At 39.4% G+C, this 26,452-nt stretch overlaps 1 protein-coding gene across 1 annotated transcript in view; it reads left to right on the top strand.

The window, feature by feature from the left end:
- The window catches only part of LOC127840178 (TNF receptor-associated factor 5-like), a 29,901-nt gene extending 6,236 nt beyond the window's left edge, over positions 1-23,665 (top strand). Inside the window, exons 3-5 of the mRNA XM_052368672.1 lie at positions 10,594-10,668; positions 16,265-16,327; positions 19,431-23,665. Coding sequence (XP_052224632.1) covers positions 10,594-10,668; positions 16,265-16,327; positions 19,431-20,402 — 1,110 coding nt within the window. The 3' untranslated portion in view covers positions 20,403-23,665. The remainder of the gene's footprint in view (positions 1-10,593; positions 10,669-16,264; positions 16,328-19,430) is intronic.
- The last annotated feature ends 2,787 nt before the right edge of the window (positions 23,666-26,452 follow it).

The following is a 26,452-nucleotide window of genomic DNA, read 5'->3' as shown; positions in this document are numbered from 1 at the left end:
CTGCACATTTTGAGTGGTGAAAGGTCAAGGTTATCCTTTAAGTTCAAAGGTCAAATATATGGCTTTAAAGAGGCGCAATTAAGGGGGCATTGTGTTTCTGACAAACACATCTCTTGTTTGTATTATGTTGTGGCATGCCTTATTAAGTTTAAACTTTGTATTATACTTTTTTTTACAGAAAGGTAGAATTAAGTTCATTAGACTTAAACATCATAATAATTTATTGTTGTGCATGTTTTGTCACATTCTGGTTAAACAATGCAGTAAACTAACATAAAAAACTGCTGAAACCTTTCTGCTATTTTTTACCTGTTTCTTTACGTTTGCGCCTTTCTGTGAGAAAATGGGGTTGAATGCATGTGCATAAAGTATCATTTAAGATAAGCCTGTGCAGTCTGCACAGGCTAATCTGGGAAGAAACTTTATGGTTTTCTTGTACTTTTTGTGTGAAGAAAGTCTCTTTTTAGTCAAAATTCCAGTTTAAGCGTAAAGTATGGTCCTCGATTAGCCTGTGTTGACTGCACAGGCTCATCTTGGATGACGCTCAATGCGCATGCATTACATCCTGTTTCCCCAGTGTTAGGCTCATTTCGCACTTGTGATTTAATCCCTTTGCATCTAAACTTCCGGCTGTGGGTTAATCAACAACAAACTATAACGTTCATAAAGTATTTCTTAATTAAAAAATGGTTCCAATCCATTGAAAACATAGCTGAGGTGGGGACCCTGCAAAGTTTCAAGGCTTATTCATTACCTCTGTCACAACCTTGGGATGTGATTCATGAACCTACATTTGTGAACAAGTTCATGAACTGTAGTTCATGAACTATTAAACAAAATTAAATCAGGCAAGCACAAATAAAATAATATGATGACATAAAACATTATAAAAAGTGAACTGTACTGCATGTTTGAAAACAATTGGTTCATATGATTTCAGTTCATATGAAATTCTTTTGCAGATATTTTTTAGTGTATGTGTCTACCTACATGACTTAAAATTAACTTCAAGTTTCGTTCCAATCCATTTATTTTTGACGAAGTTACAGGCCTTTTTGAAACTTAGGAATAATTTTCTTTAAAATAACAATTTTCCAGAATTTGCTACGAAATGTTCTCATATATTGTCATAGACTTTCATGCCTTATTTGGGGTGACTGTGAGTCTTAACTTACATCACTTGCAGATCTAGTTCAAGTTTTGTTCCAGTCCATTGATTTGTTACAAAGTTTTCCAAGATGCTTTCAGATAATTACCTGATTTTTAGCTTAAGGTATAAGCTACATTTCGAAAACCCACATCGATCAGTTGACCATTATGAAGCCTTACCTGATCAAAAATCAGACGAAATATCTATTTAATTTAGTATATGGTAATTCTTACAATTTTTTTTTTTGAAACGTTTTTCTAACGTATTCTTCCAAGAATATTGCTGACACCGTTTTTAGTGAATTTTTCTAAGACCGTTTTACGTGAAAAAACCTTCTAAGAAACTAAAACAAATTTCGTTCGTAAAACAATTCTGTTCTTGTTGATAGTGACCTCACACCTAATTTCTATTTCCTTTGTTTACTGTTCTGTGAGAGGTCAAATGTTTACATAACTAAATTCATAAGGCCCTGGTTTAAGGATATGTAACATTTCATCGGTTAATTATAAATAGAAATTAAAACATATTCTCAGCAGGAAGTGGGGCATAAAGCACTTTTATTCTTTGAAAATGTGTAAAAAATGGCGGAGTACGATGAATGTTTTCTGATTTATGACATGGATTCTGACCTGCCTTTCTATGGATTTGATGAAGTAGAGTTTAAAAGTAAACGAGATGTGTTAATTGAAGTTAAAATGATTTACTTTGAGCCAGAAATTAACGTTACGAGTAGAGCTAACGGTTTAAATGTGGCATAAGATTTAATGGATTCGCGCGAATTCTGGATGAGTGTTGTGTCTGTAAAATATTAAATGGAAAGCTGTAAATGTATCAAGTCGGAAAAGAAAACGGATGGTTGCATAATGGTATGCGTGAAATAATGTAATTCTACGTATTTATTTTCATAGTTATACCATTTTGTAACCATTCACATTCGTCACTATGTGGAATTCCCGTTTCTAAAAATAGAACATTTTGGTAGCAACAACAAGGGGGGCGACTCGTGATGTCAGCAATCCTTAAGGTTACAATATACTAAATAATCGAGTCATGAAGGGCTGTACTCTCTAAACAAATCATCATATTTTCCTCGAAGGCATGTTATACACTTTAGACTGTTGTTCTGGTTTTATCGTTTGGAGATATTGATAGGGTAAGCATAGGTGTTCACTACTAAATCCCTGAAATTGGATAAAGTTGGAGATTAAAGTAAAAAATGGCACTGCAAAAGGTTACAATCCACTAGAAAACGGCCGAAAAAAAGGCGCAAAAACAGTTGATTTTGATTTGAGTCAAATTCTTTTTTGGTTTGAACATGCCATATCTTTTTTATTGCTTAAATCGATTCAGCTAAGAATGCCCGTCATGAAAAGGTATGGTTATGGGGGTCTCTATGTGCAAAATGTTGTATTTATTTTCGCTCAAAGTTGTCGCTTTTACATTGAAACATATAAGGAAACTATTTAGTATATTTTGACCTAAACATTTACTTCAGCAGCAACTTCCCTGTATCTTGCAACTATGCTTTCAGCACCATCGGCGCTCTCGTTAGTACATTCGTTTAGCCTCAGGCAGAGCACAGACTATATTGGACTATATCTTTTTGGTGCAGATTGAAATAAAAAAAGTATCTCTCCAAGATTTAAACAAAAAAACTTTACAGGTAGAAGAAAAGCAAACTCACTAGCCCTTCACCTGAATCACGCATTTCTAAGGGACAGCATATCTTATTTAAAAAGTTAGACATACTATTTTTGAGGAAACACTTTATTATTTCACCAATTTATGTTATGATTATCCATAAACAAATCAATATTTTTAACATTTTACTCTGTCCTAGGAGTAATATTTTGCTTATTTGAATATATATTCACCTTTTTTTCTATTCCCCCCCCCCCTTGCAAAGAAAATGGCATATTGCTGTCTATATGTCTGTCCCTCTGTGCAAAAATTTGTGTCTCAGCCCTAACTATACCATATATTGAAAGATTTTGATTAGCATTGCCACAAATGTCTTCCATCAAAAGATGATGTGTCACCCGTAACACCTGTCTCCCTACCTCAAAGGTCAAGGTCACACTTTAAGGTCAAAGGTCAAATTTGATCCAAAAACAGCTAGTTTGTGAAAAAGTTTTGAGACAAAAGTGGAATCTGGGGCATCTGCACCCTATGAATACATTATGTCTTTTTATGTTTTATACTGTATTATTTTGTGATCGTGATTTGGCAGTCTGTTCAGGTTTGATGCTGTTTGCTGCTCATCAGTATCTTAGGGCTGGAAATTGAGCCTTTCAAACTTGAATATATTAAAAAAGGACTTTAATTTACTCTGATTTTCTAAAGGACTTCAAGTGCATCAAAGTGTGTTTCTGAGTGGTAAAGGGTTAAGCAAAAATTTCTAAATGAAGTATTATAACGATGCAAACAAAATTTGTGTGCAGTATACTGAAATCTTTCCAATTACTCGATCAGTCCGCCTGTTTGGTCATTTCAGGCCGCCCGTGGTGTTGGTCAGTCTGCCCGTTGCGTTGGTCAGTCTGCCCGTTGTGTTGATCAGTCTGCCCATTGTTTTGGTCAGTCTGCCCATTGGGTTGGTCAGTCTGCCCGTTGGGTCAGTCAGTCTGCCCATTGGGTTGGTCAGTCGGCCTGTTGTGTTGGTCAGTCTGCCTGTAGGGTTGTTCAGTCTGCCTGTTGTGTTGGTCAGTCTGCCCGTTGTGTTGGTCAGTCTGCCCGTTGGGTCGGTCAGTCTGCACATGGTGTTGGTCAGTCTGCCCGTAGGGTTGGTCAGTCGGCCTGTTTGGTTGGTCAGTCTGCCTGTAGGGTTGGTCAGTCTGCCTGTTTAGTTGGTCAGTCTGCCCGTTGTTTTGGTCAGTCTGCCCTTGTGTTGGTCAGTCTGCCCGTTGTGTTGGTTAGTCTGCCGGTTTGGTCGGTCAGTCTGCCCATAAGGTTGGTTGGTCTGTCTGTTGGGTTGGTCAGTCTGCCCCATGTGTTGGTCAGTCTGCCCATTGTGTTGGTCAGTCTGCCCATTGTGTTGGTCAGTCTGCCAGTTGTGTTGGTCAGTCTGCCCGTTGGGTCAGTCAGTCTGCCCATTGGGTTGGTCAGTCCGCCTGTTGTGTTGGTCAGTCTGTCGGTTGGGTCGGTCAGTACCCCTGTTGGGTTGGTCAGTCTGCCCATAGGGTTGGTCAGTCGGCATGTTGGGTTGGTCAGTCGGCCCTTTGTGTTGGTCTGTCTGTCTGTTGGGTCTGTCAGTCTGCTCATTGTGTTGGTCAGTCTGCCCGTTGGGTTGGTCAGTCTGCCCATTGGGTTGATCAGTCTGCCCGTTGTTTCTCAAAGTCCATCCGTTGTGTTGGCCAGTCTGCCCATTGGGTTGGTCAGTCTGCCCATTGGGTTGGTCAGTCTGCCTGTTGTGTTTGTCAGTCTGCCAGTTGTGTTAGTCAGTCTGCCCATTGGGTTGGTCAGTCTGCCCGTTGTGTTGGTCAGTCTGCCTATTGGGTTGGTCAGTCTGCCAGTTGTGTTAGTCAGTCTGCCCATTGGGTTGGTCAGTCTGCCTGTTGTGTTGGTCAGTCTGCCTGTTGTGTTGGTCAGTCTGCCTGTTGTGATGGTCAGTCAGCCCGTTGGGTTGGTCAGTCTGCCTGTTGTGTTGGTCAGTCTGCCCATTGGGTTGGTCAGTCTGCCAGTTGTGTTGGTCAGTCTGCCTGTTGGGTTGGTCAGTCTGCCTGTTGTGTTGGTCAGTCTGCCTGTTGTGTTGGTCAGTCTGCCCGTTGGGTCGGTCAGTCTGCCCGTTGGGTTGGTCAGTCTGCCTGTTGTGTTGGTGAGTCTGCCCATTGGGTCGGTCAGTCCACCCAAAGGGTTTGTCAGTCTGCCTGTTCTGAAAGTCAGCTCGTTGTGTTGGTCAGTCTGCCACTCTGCCCGTTGTGTTGGTTAGTCTGCCCGTTGTGTTGGTCAGTCTGCCCGTTATGTTGATCAGTCTGCCCTGTGGGTTGGTCAGTCCGCCCGTTGGGTTGGTCAGTCTGCCAGTTGTGTTGGTCAGTCTGCCCGTTGTGTTGGTCAGTCTGCCCGTTGGGTCGGTCAGTCTGCACATGGTGTTGGTCAGTCTGCCCGTAGGGTTGGTCAGTCGGCCTGTTTGGTTGGTCAGTCTGCCTGTAGGGTTGGTCAGTCTGCCTGTTTAGTTGGTCAGTCTGCCCGTTGTTTTGGTCAGTCTGCCCTTGTGTTGGTCAGTCTGCCCGTTGTGTTGGTTAGTCTGCCGGTTTGGTCCGTCAGTCTGCCCATTAGGTTGGTTGGTCTGCCTGTTGGGTTGGTCAGTCTGCCCCATGTGTTGGTCAGTCTGCCCATTGTGTTGGTCAGTCTGCCCATTGTGTTGGTCAGTCTGCCCGTTGTGTTGGTCAGTCTGCCCGTTGGGTCAGTCAGTCTGCCCATTGGGTTGGTCAGTCCACCTGTTGTGTTGGTCAGTCTGTCGGTTGGGTCGGTCAGTACCCCTGTTGGGTTGGTCAGTCTGCCCATAGGGTTGGTCAGTCGGCATGTTGGGTTGGTCAGTCGGCCCTTTGTGTTGGTCTGTCTGTCTGTTGGGTCTGTCAGTCTGCTCATTGTGTTGGTCAGTCTGCCCGTTGGGTTGGTCAGTCTGCCCATTGGGTTGATCAGTCTGCCCGTTGTTTCTTAAAGTCCATCCGTTGTGTTGGCCAGTCTGCCCATTGGGTTGGTCAGTCTGCCCATTGGGTTGGTCAGTCTGCCTGTTGTGTTGGTCAGTCTGCCAGTTGTGTTAGTCTGTCTGCCCATTGGGTTGGTCAGTCTGCCCGTTGTGTTGGTCAGTCTGCCCATTGGGTTGGTCAGTCTGCCAGTTGTGTTAGTCAGTCTGCCCATTGGGTTGGTCAGTCTGCCTGTTGTGTTGGTCAGTCTGCCTGTTGTGTTGGTCAGTCTGCCTGTTGTGTTGGTCAGTCAGCCCGTTGGGTTGGTCAGTTTGCCCATTGTGTTGGTCAGTCTGCCCATTGGGTTGGTCAGTCTGCCAGTTGTGTTGGTCAGTCTGCCTGTTGGGTTGGTCAGTCTGCCTGTTGTGTTGGTCAGTCTGCCTGTTGTGTTGGTCAGTCTGCCTGTTGTGTTGGTCAGTCTGCCCGTTGGGTCGGTCAGTCTGCCCGTTGGGTTGGTCAGTCTGCCTGTTGTGTTGGTGAGTCTGCCCATTGGGTCGGTCAGTCCACCCAAAGGGTTTGTTAGTCTGCCTGTTCTAAAATCCGCTCGTTGTGTTGGTCAGTCTGCCACTCTGCCCGTTGTGTTGGTTAGTCTGCCCGTTGTGTTGGTCAGTCTGCCCGTTATGTTGATCAGTCTGTGTGTTGGGTTGGTCAGTCTGCCCTGTGGGTTGGTCAGTCCGCCCGTTGGGTTGGTCAGTCTGCCCGTTGTGTTGGTCAGTCTGCCCATTGGGTCGGTCAGTCTGCCCGTTGTGTTGATCAGTCTGCCCATTGTTTTGGTCAGTCTGCCCATTGGGTTGGTCAGTCTGCCCGTTGGGTCAGTCAGTCTGCCCATTGGGTTGGTCAGTCGGCCTGTTGTGTTGGTCAGTCTGCCTGTAGGGTTGTTCAGTCTGCCTGTTGTGTTGGTCAGTCTGCCCGTTGTGTTGGTCAGTCTGCCTGTTGGGTCGGTCAGTCTGCACATGGTGTTGGTCAGTCTGCCCGTAGGGTTGGTCAGTCAGCCTGTTTGGTTGGTCAGTCTGCCTGTAGGGTTGGTCAGTCTGCCTGTTTAGTTGGTCAGTCTGCCCATTGTTTTGGTCAGTCTGCCCTTGTGTTGGTCAGTCTGCCCGTTGTGTTGGTTAGTCTGCCGGTTTGGTCGGTCAGTCTGCCCCATAAGGTTGGTTGGTCTGTCTGTTGGGTTGGTCAGTCTGCCCCATGTGTTGGTCAGTCTGCCCATTGTGTTGGTCAGTCTGCCCATTGTGTTGGTCAGTCTGCCAGTTGTGTTGGTCAGTCTGCCCGTTGGGTCAGTCAGTCTGCCCATTGGGTTGGTCAGTCCGCCTGTTGTGTTGGTCAGTCTGTCGGTTGGGTCGGTCATGCAGTACCCCTGTTGGGTTGGTCAGTCTGCCCATAGGGTTGGTCAGTCGGCATGTTGGGTTGGTCAGTCGGCCCTTTGTGTTGGTCTGTCTGTCTGTTGGGTCTGTCAGTCTGCTCATTGTGTTGGTCAGTCTGCCCGTTGGGTTGGTCAGTCTGCCCATTGGGTTGATCAGTCTGCCCGTTGTTTCTCAAAGTCCATCCGTTGTGTTGGCCAGTCTGCCCATTGGGTTGGTCAGTCTGCCCATTGGGTTGGTCAGTCTGCCTGTTGTGTTTGTCAGTCTGCCAGTTGTGTTAGTCAGTCTGCCCATTGGGTTGGTCAGTCTGCCCGTTGTGTTGGTCAGTCTGCCCATTGGGTTGGTCAGTCTGCCAGTTGTGTTAGTCAGTCTGCCCATTGGGTTGGTCAGTCTGCCTGTTGTGTTGGTCAGTCTGCCTGTTGTGTTGGTCAGTCTGCCTGTTGTGATGGTCAGTCAGCCCGTTGGGTTGGTCAGTCTGCCCGTTGTGTTGGTCAGTCTGCCCATTGGGTTGGTCAGTCTGCCAGTTGTGTTGGTCAGTCTGCCTGTTGGGTTGGTCAGTCTGCCTGTTGTGTTGGTCAGTCTGCCTGTTGTGTTGGTCAGTCTGCCCGTTGGGTCGGTCAGTCTGCCCGTTGGGTTGGTCAGTCTGCCTGTTGTGTTGGTGAGTCTGCCCATTGGGTCGGTCAGTCCACCCAAAGGGTTTGTCAGTCTGCCTGTTCTGAAAGTCAGCTCGTTGTGTTGGTCAGTCTGCCACTCTGCCCGTTGTGTTGGTTAGTCTGCCCGTTGTGTTGGTCAGTCTGCCCGTTATGTTGATCAGTCTGCCCTGTGGGTTGGTCAGTCCGCCCGTTGGGTTGGTCAGTCTGCCGGTTGTGTTGGTCAGTCTGCCCATTGTGTTGGTCAGTCTGCCCGTTGGGTCGGTCAGTCTGCACATGGTGTTGGTCAGTCTGCCCGTAGGGTTGGTCAGTCGGCCTGTTTGGTTGGTCTGTCTGCCTGTAGGGTTGGTCAGTCTGCCTGTTTAGTTGGTCAGTCTGCCCGTTGTTTTGGTCAGTCTGCCCTTGTGTTGGTCAGTCTGCCCGTTGTGTTGGTTAGTCTGCCGGTTTGGTCCGTCAGTCTGCCCATTAGGTTGGTTGGTCTGCCTGTTGGGTTGGTCAGTCTGCCCCATGTGTTGGTCAGTCTGCCCATTGTGTTGGTCAGTCTGCCCATTGTGTTGGTCAGTCTGCCCGTTGTGTTGGTCAGTCTGCCCGTTGGGTCAGTCAGTCTGCCCATTGGGTTGGTCAGTCCACCTGTTGTGTTGGTCAGTCTGTCGGTTGGGTCGGTCAGTACCCCTGTTGGGTTGGTCAGTCTGCCCATAGGGTTGGTCAGTCGGCATGTTGGGTTGGTCAGTCGGCCCTTTGTGTTGGTCTGTCTGTCTGTTGGGTCTGTCAGTCTGCTCATTGTGTTGGTCAGTCTGCCCGTTGGGTTGGTCAGTCTGCCCATTGGGTTGATCAGTCTGCCCGTTGTTTCTTAAAGTCCATCCGTTGTGTTGGCCAGTCTGCCCATTGGGTTGGTCAGTCTGCCCATTGGGTTGGTCAGTCTGCCTGTTGTGTTGGTCAGTCTGCCAGTTGTGTTAGTCAGTCTGCCCATTGGGTTGGTCAGTCTGCCCGTTGTGTTGGTCAGTCTGCCCATTGGGTTGGTCAGTCTGCCAGTTGTGTTAGTCAGTCTGCCCATTGGGTTGGTCAGTCTGCCTGTTGTGTTGGTCAGTCTGCCTGTTGTGTTGGTCAGTCTGCCTGTTGTGTTGGTCAGTCAGCCCGTTGGGTTGGTCAGTCTGCCCATTGTGTTGGTCAGTCTGCCCATTGGGTTGGTCAGTCTGCCAGTTGTGTTGGTCAGTCTGCCTGTTGGGTTGGTCAGTCTGCCTGTTGTGTTGGTCAGTCTGCCTGTTGTGTTGGTCAGTCTGCCTGTTGTGTTGGTCAGTCTGCCCGTTGGGTCGGTCAGTCTGCCCGTTGGGTTGGTCAGTCTGCCTGTTGTGTTGGTGAGTCTGCCCATTGGGTCGGTCAGTCCACCCAAAGGGTTTGTTAGTCTGCCTGTTCTAAAATCCGCTCGTTGTGTTGGTCAGTCTGCCACTCTGCCCGTTGTGTTGGTTAGTCTGCCCGTTGTGTTGGTCAGTCTGCCCGTTATGTTGATCAGTCTGTGTGTTGGGTTGGTCAGTCTGCCCTGTGGGTTGGTCAGTCCGCCCGTTGGGTTGGTCAGTCTGCCCGTTGTGTTGGTCAGTCTGCCCATTGGGTCGGTCAGTCTGCCCGTTGGGTTGGTCAGTCTGCCCATTGGGTTGGTCAGTCTGCCCATTGGGTTGGTCAGTCTGCCTGTTGGGTTGGTCAGTCTGCCCGTTGGGTCAGTCAGTCTGCCCATTGGGTTGGTCAGTGTGCCCGTTAAACTTAACCAATTGATTCAATATGATCAACATGAAGCTTTTTGTCTTTTTGTGTTATATATGTGAAGTTACAAGCAAACAACAAAATTTAGAGATAAATTTTTCTGATCCTTAAGTGCATCTGCTTAAAATGAGCAATTGCAGTGTTTATTTTTATGCCCCCGGATAGATAGATCAGGTGTATATTGTTTTTGTCCTGTCTGTCTGCCTGTCATTCTGTCATTCTGTCACCAAAACTTTAACCTTGATTAAAGTTTGATAACGTTTTTAATATTGAAGATAGCATCTTGATATTTGGCATGCATGTGTATCTAATGGAGCTGAACATTAAGATTGGTGAAAAGTCAATGTCAAGGTTATCCTTCAAGGTCAAATATCATTGTATTTGTCTTTCCTTAAACTTTAACCTTCCTTAAAGTTTTATTATAACTTTTTTAATATTGAACATAGCAACTGCATATTTGGCATGCACGGGTATCTCTTGGAGCTGCACATTTTGAGTGGTGAAAGGTCAAGGTCATTCTTCAAGGTCAAAGGTCAAAAATATAAAAAATCATTTCTCTATTCAATCTCTTTCTTTCATCTTGTGGAGCTGCACATTTTGAGTGGTGAAATGTCAAGGTCATCCTTCAAGGTCAAAGGTCAAATATATGGCTTCAAATGGGCGCAATAGGGTACATTGTGTTTCTGACAAACACATCTCTTGTTCATTTTCAATCACTGATCTAGTTTTACAGCTTTTAAATATCATTATATTATCAAAACATAGCTATATTGAAAAATCACTGCTAAGACAGCAATACAATAGATTAAGTAAAATACAGTAAGTGTTCTCTGCATTTTTTTCAAAAGAACTTAAAGAAGTCAGTAAGTGAACTTCATTTAAGCCCTTATTTCACTTTCAAGAATTTAATTTATTACCAACCGCCCATGTTTTTTAAAATCTGTAAACACATTCAGAAAAATAATGATCTTATGACTTTTGGTGGGTTTGCATTTCAGAAGCATGTAGAGGAATTCTGCCCAAAAAGCGTAAGACAGTGCAGTGACTGTAGTGAAATGATAGCAAGAGAGAATGTAAGTACATAGAAAACAATAAGACATTAATCTAGGAATAGACTGCGTTTTTAATAGGATTTTGATTATTAAAGAGGTTCAATAACACCTGTATATAGCAATAATATTACATAATTGATCTTGATTTTACTACAAAACTGCTTACTTGTTTGGATTACTGTGAAACCATTATTATTCGTCCGACATTAATTTTCGCCTTTTTCGTCCTTCGACCGATGGACGAATTCAAGATCCGGACGAACAATCATGTCCCATATTTGAAACAAATAAGACTGAATTACCGTAGGCATGAGGCATTTAAATCCAGCGTAATCCACGCATATACACGGGGCTCGAAATTAACACTCGCACACTCGCAAAATGCGAGAAAAAAAGATTGCAAGGTAAGTTATAAGCCACTAGTGTTTTTTGCAAATAAAGAAATAGTGAGAAAAAAAACGAGTTATATTGCTTAATGCGTTCGACGGCATGAACGCTAAACCGTAGGTCAATTTTTTGAACATCCGAATACCCATATGCAGAAGCGCGCACCTTATTTGTTAACTGGTATACTTATAATACAGATACACAGATGGCATTGATACAGAGAACATGAAACAGTCGACTATTCACACTCAAGTTAAATCCGGTTTTGACACAAAGGGGTGTTCATTATACAGTGTACTGACAACTGACATTTCCTGTAAAACGCGAATGCAATAAGGCTGTATCGAATGCGTCGACTTCGTTTAGGTATAATAGTGTTGATTAGCGCTAATTGATAACAAATTTATTACCCATTGTGTGTATTGTGTTTTTTTAGGGGTGTTAAAGATTATACAGCCTACACGCGGCGAATCCGGATTAAAGACAATACTATTTAACGCAATTAAAATATGACGATGTGTGATCAACACCTGACTGAAATATATTCTGCGCTTTGTTACAAATTAATAAAGAAAATTTTGATTTGTGTTTAGTTGTTTGGTTTTAACTGCATCTACTATTTTTGTACATATACATAAAATCCCGTACCTTTGTTTTTTTATGATTTTTTCGCAACCGCGTATTACATGTATTACAAACAAATCGGACGTTTTTTTTTTCAAAACCAGAAATGAACGAATTTAAGAGCGGACGAAATAGTCATTTTTATGAAAAGGGCGAAATTTTGTGCCGACGAAAATAAATGGTTTCACAGTAAACAAAAATCCCTAAAATGAAACTGCGTGCCTGCATACGTGCAATGCAGTTTGAAAATACTTGACAAAAGCTCACAATTAAAAGACCTGAAAATGCTTTTTATCTTTCAAGTATAGATAGAATATATCAAACAAGAGTCAGCAACATGAAAATGCAGTTTTGTATGAAAAATCTACAAAATAATGTCCACTCTAAGGTAAAGGTCTTATTCTACACATAATTCACTGTTATTATGATTGTCATTACATGCAGCTTTAACAAACTGGCCAATTTTTTAAGAAATACACAGGGTCCTTTTCAACAAGACATGGTGGGACCAATATTTGAACTGTTCAATAGCATATAAAGGGAAATAAATCAGATTACTGATGAAGGTTTGTGTAATGCTCATTTTTTCCCCTGCAACATTCATTTGTTCTCTGTTTATCAATATATAACTCTCAAAACTTATTACTGGTAGTCAGTCTAGTGAACTTGATTAAAAATATTGTAAACTGATAGTACAAATATAATGTCTATTACTGATGAATCTGTGAAGACAATTGGAAGTAGATCCATAATTAAGGCTCAGTTTTTGTACACATTACCAGCCACAATTCTACCTTACTTTAGGTTATTAAGCACAATTCTTGAAATTAATTAAAGGGAATTGATAACATAATGAGTTTGTTGTATGTCTTAAAAATGAAATTTAATATATTTTACAACATACCAAGGTGCTTTAGTAAACACCTAATTAATTTATTGAATCATCTGAAATTATAATTAAAATAAGTAGAAACAAGATATACAGAAATTGCTTTCATGAGAATTCAAAACCTGGACCCTTGGGTACCATATTCTAACTTGTTAACACTTGGGTATTGATGCTTATAACAAAATAATGCTTTTACACAAGTACAAGTATGTACAGGCATAGTAAATTGCTACAAAATTTAATGGAAATAGTTGTAATTTGGAACTTGGGGAAAACTGGTTTTTGCTAAATTTTTAATCTGCTAAAAACATAAAGAAGCTTAATTCATGGGATAATTTATTGTCTTTCAAACTTAAGTGACCTCAAATCTTATCTCATTGTTTAAATAAGGGTTGTTTAAATGTAAGGCACATCTAACAGTTTTCAGATTGTTAGAGTTCTGCATTATATTGCTGTAGTTTCTTTTTATAAGCCAATTTAAAGGGGCCTTTTCACATTTTGGTAAATTGACAAAATTTAACAAAAAATTGTTTCAGATTGGCAAATTTTCGTTGTAGTTATGAAATTTGTGAGGAAACAGTAATACTGAAAATTTACCATGCTCTAAAATATCCATTAATTTTTTATATTCATACATCTTTTGACAATTTAAAAATCTAAAAATTATAAAGCGTTGCAACACAAAGCAATTGAATAATTTGGAGAGTAGTGTTGTTGTCATTATATTTTGTAATACTACAAGGACTGCTTATATAAAGTATAAAATACATCACTCATTGTATGAGCATGGATGGCCAAGTGGTCTAAGCAATAGACTTTTACTCCAGGGGTCAGTGGTAAGAGCCCAGTTGCGGGTTACTTTTTTCTTTCTATAATTATCCCCTGCCATAGGCGGAGGGATATTGTTTCGGTGTTGTCCGTCCGTCTTTCCGCCCTTCCTTCTTTCATTTCGTCTGGCCGGCACTTTTGTGTCTGTAGCCATATCTTGGAAGTGCTTTGGCGGATTTCATTGAAACTTGGTATGAGTATAGATATGAATAAGAGGATGATGCATCCAAATGGCATTGTACACTATCTGTTTATAACGGATTTATGGCCCTTTTCATTAAAAAAAAATGCTTTTTTAGTTGAGTGTCAAATATAACACTTTTGTGTCCAGAGGCATATTTGCCGGGAATATCAATTCAACAAATTTGCTTGTTTTATTCTAGTTTTTATGTCCCCCACCACAATAGACTGGGGGACATATTGTTTTTGCCCTGTCTGTTGGTCTGTTGGTGTGTTTGTGCCAACTTTTTGCAATAACTTTTGCTTTATTGAAGCTAGCATTTTCATATTTGGCATGCATGTGTATCTCATGAAGCTGCACATTTTGAGTGGTAAAAGGTCAAGGTCATCCTTTAAGGTAAAAGGTAAAAAAAATAAATCAAAGCGGCGCAGAAGGGGGGACATAGTGTTTCTTACAAACACATTTCTTGTTTAATGGAGCTTTTTAGATCCAATGTTTACATTTATCAATTAAAAGTATTTAATGACAAACTTTAATACATGCCAAAATCTGTGAAAAGGCCCCTTTAAAAAAAGGCTGCATCATGTTAGGACCAAGATTGTTTTTCCCCAACAATACTGATGAACTAACTAGTCTAGCAACAATTCTGAACTGTGATGATTTTTTGGTTCTTTGTTATACTGTTTACTGAAATACATAAAATTTTGGGCTGCCCTTGTGTTGTTGGATTAACTTGTGTACCCACAGGACCCCCCCCCCCCCTCCCATTTTCAGTACTGTCAGCCAAAGTCACATGTGCTGGGACTACGTATCCAACTGTAGATGATTTAAGAAATAATCCACGGGTAACCGTTGGTTATTGCGGTAATGACCAACAGTATGGAGTTCCGATGCGTAGGGATTAAACCATGAGGGCGTAACAAGCATCGGAATGACATACTGTTGGTTATTACCACAATAACCAACGCTTACAAGTCAATTATTTTGATTCTAACACAATTTCATCAGTAAGTTATCCTCGATTAAAGGGTATTAAATGAGAATTATATTAACCGAACGTCCTCCACGTGAAGTCACCACAACAATGAAAATCACATGACGTCATCTTCAATCATAAACAGTGCATGGACAATTAAAGTGATGTCATACTTATCTCCATTGGTATATTGGGGTAATTACCCACGGTAGTTTTTCTTCTTTGTATAAAGAAAACAAGTAATGTGCTGTGGTAGAATGTAAGTTATAACACACATTTTTTATAGAAACCTTGTATAGAGATCATGCTTGACATTGCATATGGGGTTGGTGAGGTCAAAGTTGCGAACTCCAGAATAGACAAGAGTTGTTTCAATAAAATGTTATACCTATTGTAAAGATACTGCATATTGAATGGGGTCAATTTGACTTTAAAAATCACACTAATTATATTAAATTAATATAAAATCATTCACTTACCTAAGACAAAAGTAAATTTTTGGTAAATGTGTGCTACATTGCAATTCGGTTTCAATACCCCCACTTTATGGCGGGAGGGGGTGCATATCAATACTCCCTCATTCATATACTATCCATCGGTCACACTTTCTTGTGTCACGCATTATACAAAAAGTATTGGTGCATGATGGATAAAAATTTGCAAATATATCAAACAGTTTTTGAACTTGAGGCACCGCTATATTTTTATGACCCCGATAGGGTGGCATATAGCAGTTGAACTGTCTGTCAGTCCATCTGTCTGTCTGTCAGTCTGAGTGGTGAAAGGTCCAGGTCTTCCTTCAAGGGCAAACAAAGGTCAAATATATGGCTTCAAAGCGGCGCAAAAGGGGACATTGTGTTTCTGACAAACACATCTCTTATTGATAGATTATTTGGACATAACAGGAGTTATGGCTTCTTTAGCAACAAATTATATTTGTATTTATTGTTGCTTGTAACTCAAAGTATTGCTGTTAGAGGGCTCAAACTTTGCGAACATATAAACCAATAAACCAGCATGTTGGCTTGAGCACCTCTATATTTTTGTTTGCAGGTCTTTAAGACAACTTGAGTTATTTCACTTGTGTCAAGCTTACCTATACAATTATTGCTGCTATTAGGCTTAAAATTTACAAACATATTGACCAACATGTGACCTTGCGAATCTCCACCAATTGGTTATGATATTTTCTTGACAATCAGAGTTATTGCCCCTTTTCATAAACAAATCACTTTTTTTCAATTAAGTAGCGCTATCTCAAATGACTAGAGTGCTGAAACTTACCAAATGTATTAACTAGCTACATGTATTGCACAAATTCATATTCAGTCAATTTTTTTTCCAACATAAGTGGGGACAAAAGAAAAATGAGGGAGGCATATGCGCCCTACAGACACATTTCTAGGTTTGTGTAGGTATATATAAATAAGTATATATCTGTTAAGATTAAATGATGTAAACAAGCCCTTTATTTTGAGTTCAAATGCGTTTATAAACACTTTCCCCTATAAGAAGCAAAGTAAAAAAAATGTTTGCAAACAGCATAAAACCAGAACATACCTCGCAGTCTGTTCAGGCTTTATGCTGTTTGTTGCTCATCAGTATCTAAGGGTTGGAAATGAAGCCTTTCAAACCTGAATATATTTAGAAAAGTCTTTGGTTAAATTTAACTGTCTAAGTAACTACATATGTGTCAAAATATGTATCTAAGTGGTACATTTACTTTTTCAAGATGGAAGCCCACCAAGCAAGCCATAGGAGCATCATGTGCCCAGCCTGTCCCCAAGGCACTGCAGTATGTATGTTTTAGAGAGATCAATGTATTTGAGCCATGCTCTTGGACAACGGGGCTTAAAGGGGCTTTTCACAGATTTTGGCATGTATTGAAGGTTGTCATTAAATGCTTTTTATTGATAAATGTAAACATTGGATCTAAAAGACTTCAGTAAAAAATCAACAATAAAATTAAAAATAATATAAAAATAAAATGTAAACCTCAACTGGGCTCAAACCACTGACCCCTGGAGTCCTCGAGTTAAAAGTCTCCCATTTTGGCCACTCGGCCATTCATGCTCATACAATGGGTGATGTATTTTATACATTATATAAGCAATGCTCGTAGTTTCACAAAATATAACAACAACAACAGAACTCTTCAAATTATTAAAACGTTTTGCGTTGCAATGCATTATAATTTTCAGGTTTTTAAATCATCAAAGATGCACATAATGTCTATTTTAGAGCATGGTTAATGTTCAGTATTACTGTTTCCTCACAAATATCATAACTAAAACAAAAATGTGCGAATCTGAAACAACTTTTTTTAATTTTTTAATTTACCAAAACGTGAAAAGGCCCCTTTAATGCTTGTACATAAAGTGCAGTCCACACAGGCTAATAAGGAAAGACAATTTATTATTTTTTTGAATTTTCTATGGAAGTTTCTAATGTTAACCAAAATACAGTGTACATGTAGGTTGAAAGTGTTGTCCCTGAGTAGCCTGTGCAGAATGCACAGACAAGTCTGGTACAACTCTTTATGCACACACGCATTAAGCCCCTTTTTATGAGAGCATACCATTTATTTAAGAAAATATTTAATCCTTTCCACCATAAGAAGCAAAGTGAAAATGGCTTTTGCAACCAGCATGAAATCAAAACGGCCTGCGAGTAACTCGCAGTCTTTTCAGGTTTTATGCTGTTTGCTTCTCATCAGACATTATCATTATGTTACTGAACTTGGCAAGATGAATTTGACCTTGACCTTTGAAGACCTTGACTCTTAAGGTCAAGTTAATAAATTTTGCTTAAATTGGCATAACTTCTTTATTTAAGATCAGATTTGATTCATACTTTGACAAAACAACACTTACCTCTCCATGATGGCTTACGTTATACTGTCAAGCACTCAAAAAACACTCTGACAGCTTTTGTTTTAGGTTATTTTACATTAGCTTCTTCATTTCTACACTGATTTACTTCAAATTGATACTGAACTTCTCTTATGACAATACGGTCAATCTCAACTATGCATGGCCCCATTACCAACCATGGGGCGCCCCGCCCACATAGACCACACCCACTCAAAATTGCCTTTTACAATTATAAACATGTCTTCATTTCTACACCGATTCACTTCTAATTGACACTGAACTTCCCTTATGACAATTCGATCAATCTCAACTATGCATGGCCCCATTACCAACCCTGGGGCGCCCCGCCCACATAGGCCACACCCACCCAAAATTGCCTTTTACTATAATTTCTTAATTTCTACACCAATTCACTTCTTATTGATACTGAACTTCTCTTATGACAATACGGTCAATCTCAACTAAGCATGGCCCCATTACAAGCCCTGGGGCGCCTTGCCCACATATATAACTTCTTCATTTCTAAACTGATTCACTTTTAATTGATACTGAATTTCTCTTATGACAATACGATCAATCTCAACAATGCATGGCCCCATTACCAACCCTGGGGCGCCCCACCCACATAGGCCATACCCACCCAATATTGCTTTTTACTATAATTTCTTCATTTCTACACCGATTCACTTCTAATTGATACTAAACTTCTCTTATGACAATACGATCAATCTCAACTATGCATAGCCCCATTACCAACCCTGGGGTGCCCTATATAATTGTGTTGAAAAATACCAAAACCTTTTAACCGAAATTAACAGAATTCACTGTTCTTTGGGCTACAAAGTTTGAAATGAAAAAATCAATACATGCACACTTTCCATGTGTATACCTTGACCTTGTACATTGCGGCATAATTTTCCCTCTCTTTTGTAGGGAAATATACATAATGACTATATTAGAAGCATTTGTAAAGAATTAAAAATCGGAAGTGTGTTTCGGATTACAAATAATTATGCTCATCTGGGAATTTAACGGAACATTATTTTATACTTGTGTTATATTTGTTATGAATTAAATATTGATATGTTAAAACGCAAAAAATGTTTTGATAATATTATGCATTAAAAGCACAATTTCCAGGAGAATAACACCCGTTGGCTATCATCAGTCTCTTACGTAACTTGCCATGGTTTTATCACGGAGAAGTACACTGTTCGGTCCAATTAATGTGGTACATATAAAATTGCAATAAACCCCTGAAATTATCGATTGTGACATGGTGTTATTGAAGCATATCTGATTTACACTGTTGCCACAGTTATCAGATCCTACAGTAAAAAAAATTTTTTTTTTTAAAGATCCTGACCTACAAACCGTCATTTTTTTAGCCTTTTACCTGAAACAAACATGATTTTTTTAAGGCAGAACATCTCAGAAAGAGCAATTTATTACTCAATCTCAATGCAGCATTGGGACAATATTTATCATGATTATATTTTAAGACCATGTTTAAATTTGGGTAAGATGTCTCAAAATCTAGGTAAACATGTGAAGTCTTTTACAATTGGTATACCTTGATCTCAGGTGAGCGATTCAAGGCCATCATGGTCTTCTTGTGTTTCTTATTTTGCCTCAAACACCAATTATGGAATGAATTACATTTGTATAATTGTTAAGCATAGATACCTCAATCTTTAAGAAGACAATCTATGTAAAAGATGGAATGCAAAGTGTAGGTTTCAACTTAACTTGTTTTCTTATACAAAAATCTACATTTCTGTTTAGATTGATGGACAAAAATAATTTTCTGGAAGTGTGAAAAATGACATGGAAATTTGTAGATGTTCTGAAATTGCTTATCATTATTGCTTCTTGAAAAAAAAAGTGCCAATGAAAGTATGCTTTATTATGTTGACTCAGATTAGTTATTGGTTACTTTGTAAACATACATGTATGTTTTCATTTCACTAAGGATCCTGTAGTAAGTAAATCAAATGATTCAATGATTCTTTACTAATATAACAGGTAGATTTGGAGGCAAGTCAGGACAATGTTAATAGAGAGATGCACAGTATGCATGTGTTAAGTGCTCTAAATACTGAGGAGACAAGCGATACACGTCATTTGATGGCTGAGATTGTTGACTTGAAGAAGGACATTCACCAGAGAATTGGGGCACTAGAGATAACAATCCAGGGCTTAAGTTCTAGTGAACTAAATATAGAGCAACTAGTTTGCCAACTTTTCGAACAGTTGGAACAAACTCTTAACAGTGCTATGGACACCAAGCTTGAGGCATGTGAGACAAAGGCACTTACTTTGAGAGACAACCTGGAAAAGACAATTTCTTACTTAAACGAACAGAACAATGACCTTCAAAACTTAAAAGATATTCAAGACACTAACATGCAGAGGATCAATGCTTTGGAGAACACAATGAAGGTTAGAGAGGCAAGCATTATCGAGTTAGAACAGATATTTATGGACAATAATCCCTTGGTGAGCTATAATGGGGTGTTCATATGGAAGTTCACTGATTTTTTATGGAAGCAGCAAGAAGCACAACAAGGGAGAAACGTAAGCCACTATTCCACTCCATTCTTTACAAGCAGGTTCGGCTACAAAATATGTGCTAGACTGTACCCAAATGGAGATGGAATGGGCAAAGGTACTCACTTGTCGGTGTTTTTCGTTGTTATGAAGGGGGAATATGATGCTCTGCAGGAATGGCCCTTTAAACAGCGGGTTACTTTTTGCCTGCTGAACCAAGAAAGGGGAAGCCATGTAGTGGATTCCTTCCGACCTGACCCAACAAGTTCCTCGTTCCGTCGTCCACAAAACTATATGAACATTGCCTCTGGATGCCCTCTGTTTGTGAGACTGGATGCGCTTGTAAGCACTCGCAATGGGCTGTTGAAAGACGATACAATCTTCCTGAAAATAATTGTGGATAGTGCTGGTGTCCGTGATCCTTCATCCCCAAACATTGCCTGCTGAATCAAGAAAGGGGAAGCCGTGTTGTCGATTCATTCCGACCTGACCAAACAAGTTCCTTGTTCCGTCGTCCATAAAACAATATGAACGGGATGCTCTCTGTTTGTGAGAATGGATGCACTTTTGAACCCAAGCAGTCGATTAGTAAAAGACGATACCATCTTCTTGAAGATTACTGTGGATAGGATGGACATCCGTGAACCTGGATCTTCCAAGTAAACTGAATATATTGGGATGGAATTTGTTCCAAAGCATTGATGCATTTTCTGTAAGTTTCATTAAAAAAACACGAATTAAATGAAGTTTTCTGAAGGAATGTTGCCTAAATACAGCTACAGCTAAAAATAAAACTTGCCCTGTTATTATTCCTTTTCACTTATAGAAAATTAAGTTTTCACCTTAATTACAAAATTATAAAATACCACCTAGGTGTATAGCTAGTTTATGTAAGAAATAGAAGTATTTTTATGTCCCCCACCACTATAGTGGGGGACATATTGCTTTTGCCCTGTCTGTTGGTTTGTTTGTGCAAACTTTAACATTTGCAATAATGAAGATAGCAACTTCATATTTGGCATGCATGTGTATCTCATGGAGCTGCACATTTTGCATGGTGAAAGGTCCAGGTCATCCTTCAAGGACAAAGGTCGAATATATGGGGACATAGTGTTTCACAAACACGTCGCTTGTTGTCCCCTACCGGTTTCACCGGAGGGGAATTATGGTTTGCGCTCTGTCTGTCAGCCTGTCTGTCAGTCAGTCTGTCCGTCACACTTTTCTGGATCCTGCGATAACTACAAGTTCTTAATATTTTTTCATGAAACTTGTAACATGGATCGATGGCAATATGGACATTATGCACGTCATTTCATTTTGTTCCTACGTCAAAAATTGTGGTTGCTATGGCAACCAAAAAAAAATAAAAAAATAAAAAATTCTTAAAATAGTGGAATTTCTGACTATGGTGGAGCCGGAAGGGGACCATATTGCTTGACAATAGCCTTGTTCATTTTATTCTTTGAGATTATTACGTTTGTGTTCATTTCCAATCTAGTTTAAGATACTGTTATACTGTTTTTTATTGCAGTATTTGTCTGAACATAAACAAAAAGTACAATGTATTGTAAGATTGGAGTAATTATGATTGAAGCGGGTGTGCTGTATTTAAGTATGGGGAATTGATATTGTTGAACATTGCTATTATTTTGTTGGAAAAAAAGTATGTTAACATTTGGAAGGTAATGTTATAATTTACAAATGAAGTTTATGCTTTTATTAGCTCACCTGAGCACAATGTGCTCATGGTGAGCTTGTGTGATCGCCTTTTGTCCGTCGTGCGTTGTGCGGCGTGCGTTGTGCGGCGTCAACCTTTGCCTTGTTAACTCTCTAGAGGCCACATTTATTGTCCAATCTTCATGAAATTTTGTCAGAAGATTGGTCTTAATAATATCTTGGATGAGTTACGTTTGCTTGAAAAACATGGCTGCCATAGGGCGTGGCATTTTTCCTTATATGGCTATAGTAAAATCTTGTTAACACTCTAGAGGCCACATTTATTGTCTGATCTTCATGAAACTTGGTCAGAAGATTCATCCCAATAATATCTTGGACTAGTTTGAAAATGATGCCGGTTGGTTGAAAAACATGACCGCCAGGGGGCGGGGCATTTTTCCTTATATGGCTATAGTAAAACCTTGTTAACACTCTAGAGGCCACATTTATTTTCCGATCTTCATGAAACTTTCTCAGAAGATTTGTCCCAATGATATCTTGGATGAGTTCAAAAATGGTAACCTTTGCTTGAAAAACATGGCTGCCAAGGGGCGGGTCATTTTTCCTTATTAACTATAGTAAAATCTTGTTAACACTCTAGAGGCCACATATGTTTATATTGCGATCTTCATGAAACTCGGTCAGAAGATTCATCCCAATAATATCTTGGACGAGTTCAAAAATGATGCCGGTTGGTTGAAAAACATGGCTACCACAGGGGTGGGGCATTTTTCCTTATATGGCTATAGTAAAACCTTGTTAACACTCTAGAGGTCACATTTATTTTCCGATCATCATGAAACTAGGTCAGAATATTTGTCGCAATGATATCTTGGATGAGTTCGAAAATGGTTTTGGTTGCTTTTAAAACATGGCCACCAGGGGGCGGGGCATTTTTCCTTATATGGCTATATATGGCTATAGTAAAACCTTGTTAACACTCTAAAGGCCACATTTATTTCCAATCTTCATGAAATTTGGTCAGAAGATTGGTCACAATGATATCTTGGATGAGTTTGAAAATAATTATGTTTGCTTGAAAAACATGGCTTCCAAGGGGCGGGGCATTTTTCCTTATATGGCTATAGTAAAATCTTGTTAACACTCTAGAGGCCCCATTTACTGTCCGATCTTCATGAAACTTGGTCAGAAGATTAATCCTGATAATATCTTGGACGAGTTCAAAAATGAGGCCGGTTGGTTGAAAAACATGGCTGCCAGGGGGCGGGGCATTTTTCCTTATATGGCTATAGTAAAACCTTGTAAACACTCTAGAGGCCATTTATTTTCCGATCTTCATGAAACTTGGTCAGAAGATTTGTTCCAATAATATCTTGTTATCTGAGGTGAGCGACTTTGGGCCTTTCAGGCCCTCTTGTATTTGTTTATTTGTTAACCAACCACAAACAAGGCGTACATGTATATAGAAATGGTAGGTTTCATTCTGTCCGTGTGTGGGTCCATCTGTCACAACTTCTGTGGGCAACTACCCTCTCATTTTGCATGTGAATTTCGTCAAATTTTTACATATTACAAGTCTCCAAGTGTATGTTGTTAAGGTTTTGCAATTGCGTATTTATGCCCCCGGATTGAATGATCGGTGATATTATTGTTTTTGGCCTGTCTGTCTGTCATTGTATGTGTCTGTCTGTCTGTCACAAAACTTTCACCTTGGTCATAACTTTTGCAATATTGAAGATAGCAACTTTATATTTAGCGTGCATGTGTATCTCATGGAGCTGCACATTTTGAGCGGTGAAAGGTCAAGTTCAAAGGCCATTTTTTTCTGAAATAGCTGCCATGCGGCTTCAAAGCGGCGCATTAGGGGGCATTGTGTTTCACATACACTGCTTTTTTTCTTTAAGGATTTATTGCCTTTGTTAAAAATTACCTTTTAAAGGTTCTGTGACCATTTTTTGTGAGATTTTTGACAAACCTTTACATAATAATTATCTCTAAGTGCTACAGTGCATAATGTTAAGGTTTCTCAATTTTGTTATTTTTGAAAAAGTGACTGTCTATGGCATTATGTTGTTTTGTGTTCTTATTTATAATAATAAGTATGTTCTTTTTTTATTGATCCTGGTTTTTCATTAAATAAATATCTAGACAAATGATGTATTCTTTCCAATGGATTATAAGGAAATTATTGTTATAAAATAACAATGTACTTGAATTAACATAATTACCAGCTTAACAATTTGTGAAATTTCCGTAGTCTCCCCTTTTTCATTCAGTAGTTAAAGGAGTTAAAAAATTTAACTTTGAGCGAATTTGGATACATGTATATTGACATTTATAATAATATAGTGTTTTTTTTTAATGCCTTGACCTTGTCAGCAATTTTGATCTTTATTGTACTTCAGTAAAGTCACTATTTATAGATACAATTAAAGATTAATCATAGGAAAGTTTCATCCAGTTTTGGTGATTGTCAGGCATTTACCTTGTATGTCATTATGTATGTATCTGCCGTCATGTGTTTTTTTAAATAAATAAATTATGCAAAAACGTTATTGGTTTTCTTTAATTCAGTGCTCGAAGTGAAGTCATGACCTGTATAAAATGAAATAAATTGGTCATTTATGGAATATTTAGTTCAGGTACTACTTAAAAGAATGCCATTTACTCTTAAATAGTACTACAATGTACCACAGGTATTGAAAGTACGCTAACGGCATCCGACAATACTCCAAGGTACTTTTAAGCATTTTTTCTGTACTCCAGGTACTGTAGTATACTCAAGAGTACCCAGGGTACTTTTAAGTATTACCTGAGCCGACAATGACCAAATGACCCAGAGTATGCAGCCCACTGCACACATGACATGTTTTGCAGTGCTGGGTCCATGTGCATAGCACGAGAAAAATGCATGTACATTAACCCTTTACCACATAGATACCTATTTTGGCGCATTTGAAGTCCCTAAGAATGTTAAATTTAATTAAATATGTTTCTTACTAAATTCAAGTTTTAAAGGCTTCATTTCCAACCCTTAGTTACTGATGAGCAGCGAACAGCATACAACCTGAACAGACGGCGAGTTACTCGCAGGCTGTTCTGGTTTTAAGCTGGTTGCAAAAGCCATTTTCACTTTGCTTCTTATGGGGGAAAAGGGTTAAAACTCTAAAAGCAAAACTCTAAAAGCAAGTTAACAGTCTATTAACTTACATAATTCATAAACATTACCATAAGCCCAACCTTTGTTGAAAATTATTCATGAAATGAATATGAAGGCAAAATTATTGTCGAAGCTGGTGTAGATTGGTTAATGTTTGGATTACTTATTTTATAAAAAAAAAATTATGCACCCAATCGAAACGAATCATAACATGACCATGGATATTTTGCTTTCACTAGTTTGATATCAATAAGCACCAAGAAACGTAGAATCTTTAGTTCTAGCAGTTACTTAAGCAATAGCTGATATGCAAAAAATATGAGTTGATTATAACAAAAGTGTTGAGCCATTCTGAATCAAATTATTTATAAAATTGCGACAATCATAGGGCTCCAAAATTGACAACTGGTATTACAATGTAAAAACAAACAGATAAAGTCAAATGCATGTACATTTCAGCAGAACGTGCTTGAAAGATTCTGGAATTATTTTTTCCATTTTTTAAAGAAAGTACATTGCACCAAAATATTAAGCGTAATAATGAAACAATGATTTTACACATATTAAAACTTACATTTTTCTTTTCCAAGGTTCCGATAATAGATTATTAGAAATTGCTGATTTTACAAATATGACTGCGGTCAAAATTTAATTGATAAATCTGTGACAATACCTTAAGGTACATTACAAACTTTTGACCGCTGAGAAATCAGATTAAATTCCTAAATCTTTGATACAGTTTTAGACCATAATAAAACAAGAGCACCACATAACGGGTGCCACGCTCGGCTGCAAAAGCTTGTCAGATTTTTTTTTTTTTTTTTTAGAGGTCACAGTGACCTTGACCTTTGACCAAGTGACCCAAAATAGGTGTGGCGTGTAGAACTCATCAAGGTGCATCTACATATGAAGTTTCAAAGTTGTAGGTGGAAGCACTTAGATTTTAGAGCTAATGTAAAGGTTTTAGCATGACGACGTCGGACGGCGGACGACGAGCAGGCTATGACAATACCTCGGGTTTTCTGCGAAAACAGCCTCGCTAATAAATTATTTATATATAGAATGCTAAATAATTGATGTATAATATATATATAAAGCTTAAACATATACAAATTTAAGCAAGTTGAACGATTTAGTCTGAGGAATAACAGGGACTCTTAAAATTATTTATGAGATCTGGCCATTAAGGATCGTGTAAAATCACAAATATTGATGGCAGAACAAAAAGGGATAAACAGAAACCAACTTGAGAATGATTGTGAACATACTGCTGTAGAGTCAAATTAACATTTGCAGAACAATTATTTCTTGCATAAATAATGTATAGTTATTTTTATTAAGTAACACGCTTCAATAATAATTCAGGTTATTAAGTAGAATATCGCTCTTGGATCATTTACACTGCAGTCAGAATTTCAGTTAAAGGCGCAGTCATGTTGAATTTTCTCTTGCAATTCTTGGTAGATTCCAGCATCATGAACCGCAGAATTCCTGTTAGAACCTCGCCATTTCATTGGTCAATACTACCAATATTTAACAGCAACTAGTGGTTTACCTGTAGCGCTAGCTGGTAAACTTATCTTTGTAGTTCATACCATGATCTAACACAATGAACAGGTTTATTTTATTTCCCTATCTTTATATTAAACAGCTATTGTAA

This window comes from Dreissena polymorpha, chromosome 7, assembly GCF_020536995.1.
Source record: "Dreissena polymorpha isolate Duluth1 chromosome 7, UMN_Dpol_1.0, whole genome shotgun sequence".
Classification (NCBI taxonomy): domain Eukaryota; kingdom Metazoa; phylum Mollusca; class Bivalvia; order Myida; family Dreissenidae; genus Dreissena; species Dreissena polymorpha.
The sequence above is the reverse complement of the archived record's forward strand: the minus strand, read 5'-3'. Positions and strand labels throughout refer to the sequence as shown.